This window comes from Sphaeroforma arctica (genome assembly GCF_001186125.1).
Source record: "Sphaeroforma arctica JP610 unplaced genomic scaffold supercont1.160, whole genome shotgun sequence".
NCBI lineage: Eukaryota > Ichthyosporea > Ichthyophonida > Sphaeroforma > Sphaeroforma arctica.
In genome coordinates, this window is record NW_014040398.1 from 83,382 (window position 1) to 87,972 (window position 4,591).

General features: G+C 43.1%; 2 protein-coding genes across 2 annotated transcripts in view; both read right to left on the reverse strand.

The window, feature by feature from the left end:
- Positions 1-653, reverse strand: part of SARC_03231 (hypothetical protein) — a 4,110-nt gene extending 3,457 nt beyond the window's left edge. The window contains exon 1 of the mRNA XM_014302985.1: positions 445-653. Coding sequence (XP_014158460.1) covers positions 445-468 — 24 coding nt within the window. The 5' untranslated portion in view covers positions 469-653. The remainder of the gene's footprint in view (positions 1-444) is intronic.
- A 624-nt stretch (positions 654-1,277) lies between these two features.
- Positions 1,278-4,087, reverse strand: SARC_03232 (hypothetical protein). Its single transcript, XM_014302986.1, has 3 exons — positions 4,061-4,087; positions 1,991-3,724; positions 1,278-1,618 (listed from the first exon to the last, which is right to left on the reverse strand). Exons 1-3 carry the CDS (start codon positions 4,079-4,081, stop codon positions 1,589-1,591), a joined length of 1,785 nt encoding a protein of 594 aa, XP_014158461.1. The 5' UTR covers positions 4,082-4,087; the 3' UTR covers positions 1,278-1,588.
- Between the last annotated feature and the right edge of the window lie 504 nt (positions 4,088-4,591).

A 4,591-nucleotide genomic window follows, 5' to 3' on the forward strand; every position in this document is an offset into this window, starting at 1 on the left:
TATGAATATATATATAAATCTATACCTATATATGTATATCTATACCCATACTTATATCTCTACATATACAAATACACAAACACACACACAAACACACACACACATGCACAAACACACACACACACATACACACACGCTCGCGCGCACATATATATATATATGCGTGTGTAGAACTAAAATAAGTGGCTGCATCTCGAGTGCTTTCTCTTAGTCTTGTTGTTACGTGCCCTTCCGATTTGTTTGATGTCTCATATTTATACCACCATTATATTGCCGATTTTCTGTTCAATTGATGGCGTATGAATGATAAACACTATGAACCGGAATTGTGTGATACCTGTTTTCCCGTCAAGAGAGTGCAGCTGATAGTTAGCAAGCCGAATAATGCACTATAGAGTCGTAAGATCTCCGAAACTCTGAAAGACACAAGATAGGTGGACTTACCCCGAATTGTATGTTTTCCATCATGACTATGAAAATAGTAGTAATTCACGCAACACCCCTGTAGGACTTCTGTACGCTTCTCACTTTGTGTGTAACACTTTTAGCCAACATAGTAACATCAAACACAAAAATGTCTTTTTGACGTTATGATTTTCCCCGGAAAACCGAGGCAAAACTGAGGCTCAAACAGTAACGACTGACGAGGCGACACACATGAAAATGTCGCCACTTGCACTGTCGCATAGCGCATTTTCGAGTGACTTTGGGATTTTGGGACTATGGGAGTGGTCACTCTAGTTACAGAGCAGGACTATGGACAACCGGACAGCACTGAACACTGAGTAGTCAGCCCCAGACAGACGCCTATCCTGTCTTTAGACCGATATATAGAAATAAACGTTAATACTTAAAGCGAATAAATAAGCGTTTACGTTCAACTCTCTTTTTTTTATTGGACCCCTTTAACATAAAAAACGGATTGAGATTTGGCAGGCACCCATTCTAAACTGATTGACATGGTCAGGTTGCCAACATCATGATCTGTGGCAAATTGACAATGCTATGTCCCTTCAGGCCACCACAAATCACAATCCACACCTTTCAGCCCCCGGAAAATCTATTTAGAAAAATCGAACCACATGCCAGAAGAATGCGTGATTTCATTGGTTATCATTTAGTACGAAAAGCATTTGTTATATATTCTAAATCGTTGCTAGCACGAATAGGAGAATAGATGAGCACGTTGGTCCTTCAAACTTCCAAATCTATTAAAATAATAAAGTCGATTTCCATTGCTTCCTTCAATTCTTTTAATATGCAACTTTAAGAAATACACAATTTTACACAATCCACAACAAGTAAATAAATACAAATCTGCGTGTATTTTCCAGATAGTATCGACTTGCAATTGAGTTCCTTTCTAGATAAGGTCACCCGTGCCATTTCATTGAGAAGGCAATGGCAGTGTCCGTGTGGTGTATCCTATTTTATTCTAAATTGAATGATGCTCTTTAAGAGAGAATCACCTACCGGGAGTAGTTGCAAGTTTGCAACAGTAATTAGCAGTAATCGGCTGTAGTAGCGTTCTGATGAGTAGATTCTGACGAGTATCTTCTAAAGTATTGTTGAGGACTTGAGGTGCCGTCTAGCTTGTATCGGCGTTCTGGTTATCCTGCTGCACGACACGGTGTCGAAGAAGATATAAAAAAATCAATAAATATTATTTTATCATTGCTTGCGTATTTTTGAATGGAAGATGCACACATTTCCTGCTCGAAGCTTTCTTCAACGATATAGCTGCGCGAAATATACTCAAAGTTATAGTAGTAGAATATATGTTTAGGTCATCACCATTCATATATAAGCGGTCGCGCGTAGCAAACGAAGCAACAGCAGCATTTTGTCGTGATGATAGAAGTGGACATGACTGAGAATACCTACTACTAATATAAATTCGGCACCATCATAAACCGCCTATAGCCTCCCTCAAACATGCCACACTACAAGCAAATGCCAATCACTATCTGTCAGTCGAATCAGAACATACCGTCGCCATCCGGGCGGCCTTTGTTTCAGCTTCTTGGCCTGTCTCTGCAGCGTGACATTCACTTCCAGCGCCATTGTCCACTGATTTCTTAATCGCAACTGCAACCTGCACAATAGTGTTATCTGGCGTCGCATCCCCGTCATAGTACACCGGCTCACTGGCTTTCGCTTCAGTCGGTGTGGGTGTCCCAGTTTGGGGACTTAGGTTCGGACTCTTGTGGGAATCTGTTCCTGGTTGCTTGACACTTTCTGATGCTCTCTTTTTATCCGTGCTGACATTCTTACTCTTCGTTTTCCTCTTTGTTTCTGAGCTTTTCTTAGCGCCCCCTTTAGACTCACTTTTCTCTGTCACCGTAGCACCAGCACGGCTCTTGATGCGTTGTTGTTCACTGTCAGCTTTATCTCCACTTGTACCCTTCCCTGCCTTCTTTGTCGATTTTTTAGGTAGGATCTGCACCTGGGGCTTGGTTTTCATCTGCTTCACGGGCGCCTCTACATGTCCCTCATCCTCTGTGGTAGAATCAATATCTTCCTCCGCACTCGACGCGTACGACTGGTCCGCACTATTCGTAGCACTCCATCCCACAGTCTCCGCAATCTCCCTCTCTTCCCCATACAATGGCTCTCTCTCACAATCATCCTTTTGCCCCTTGCTTTTGTTCATCTTCTCCTTCTTCTTCTTCCTGGGCGTTGCCTCAGCGTTCTTGCCAGTCGCCTTGCGCTTCTTCTTCTGCGCATACTGCTTGGGTCTCTGCTGCTGCTGCGGGTGCGGCTTGATCCCAGAGTACATCGTAGCTACCGGTCTGCTCTGTGGCGACGTAGGCGGATACTGGCTCTGTCGCAACAGCGGCGACCCATTGTACGAGCCAGTCTGTGACTGTGACCCGCCCTGTGGTTGTCTCTGACTTGGATAAGCCTGATATCCTCCCTGAGACGATGGCCCATAGTGAGCGTGCAGTTGGCTGGGATGCGAGTACGGTGGCCGTGACTCTGGTCCGGTTCTGTATGACGGGTATGGCGATTGCTGCTCGTCGTTACTGTATGCACTGCCCTGGCGCTGTACCTGCTGATGTGTCGAATAAGCCGACCCCTCTCCATCATTCTCTCCATCCCCCCTGTGTGTGGGTGGTGCTGGTTGCAGATCTGCATTGCCATACGACCCGTGGGGCGGTTGACTGTGTATAGCATGCAACGGTGGGTGTCTGGGGTGTTGTGGGGGCTGTTGGGATTGTTGGGCGTAGCCCACAGGCGGTTGGCCCATCCGGTGGTAGTCTTGCTGCGGTACCAAACCGCGGGGATGAGGCGATCCCGACGGCACGAACATATCTTTCGACTTCAATAGAGGAGGGTTTCTGGGCATGGAGTTTGACTTCGACAAATCGTGTGGACTCCTCTCGTGAGTTACTTCACCCTGTGGGAGGAGGAAATAGAAATGTGCATCTCCCACTATAACCAGGTCCTTCGAACGCAGCATGTGCGGCCTAGACGATTTCTTTAGCAGAAGATCATTGACTTGCACCGGGTGTGTCTCAGAGAGCACCTTAAGCTCAAACATCTCGCGATCAAAGTTGTACATAATCGTGCAGTGGCGTGTGTCGATACCATCGTAGCCAGTCAAGTCAACGTCTAAGTGCGACGGTTCTGTGGTGAGGGACACCGCTGCGGTCCGACCAATAATTATACTAAGCGTCTGCATGAAGAACTCAAAGTCCGTGCCTATGATCTTCGCGTAGGCCTGAGAAGGTGCAATAAGAATGTCGATCACAAAAACATGAATATGTATATTGATGACAGAATGTATGCGAAATGATAGGAAAGAGTCTGCACCATTAAGGAATACAGGCACAAATAAGCTGAACAAGTAGGTTGATAAATGATACAATTACAAGACTACCATATAAACTCGCGAGGCAGAGGCTCGGCAAGAACCGAAAAAAGAAGAACACTCGGATTTCAATCGCACAGAGATATTTAACATCAGAAGAAACTACGAACAAGAGCATTCCTTCGCTTACGTTATTTACCGATGCAGCATATTCAAATCAAAAAAGTTAACAAAAATTGCACATACCACAAGTCGTGAGTCTGGCATTGCTGCGGTTCCACCGGTAGTGTATATCTGCCTGTATAACTGTAGAGGAGAGAACACAAGCCGACCGATTATTGTGTGTCATGTCAAGAACAGTACAACAAATCACCACATTGCGTAAAGATACAACTAGAGCTTAGAGGATGGATGTCGAGTGATAGTAACGAATTCTACAACAATATATGTTTATAAATGAATTCGATTTCCGTGTTTGGTATGATACAATTATATATATATATACATATACAAATACAAAAACATAGACATCTACACATATAAGTATAAATGTATACATATATAAATGAACAACCACATACACACACACACACGCACACACACACACATATATATAAATATTTATATATAAATATATAGAACATGAACATATAATCATACAAATATCTTTATAATAAAATATAATATATAAGTAGATATATATATATATATATAATATATGAACACAATAGATATATACATATATATGTATATATATACATATATAATTATATATAC

Bases quoted from the DNA above. Each gene is read 5' to 3' on its own strand.
- SARC_03232 (XM_014302986.1), bottom strand. From the start codon at position 4,081: ATGCCAGACTCACGACTTGTG. The intron at 3,725-4,060 runs GTATGTGCAATT...GCACCTTCTCAG, and splicing joins TGCCAGACTCACGACTTGTG to GCCTACGCGAAGATCATAGG. The intron at 1,619-1,990 runs GTATGTTCTGAT...CGTGTCGTGCAG, and splicing joins AGGCCGCCCGGATGGCGACG to CAGGATAACCAGAACGCCGA.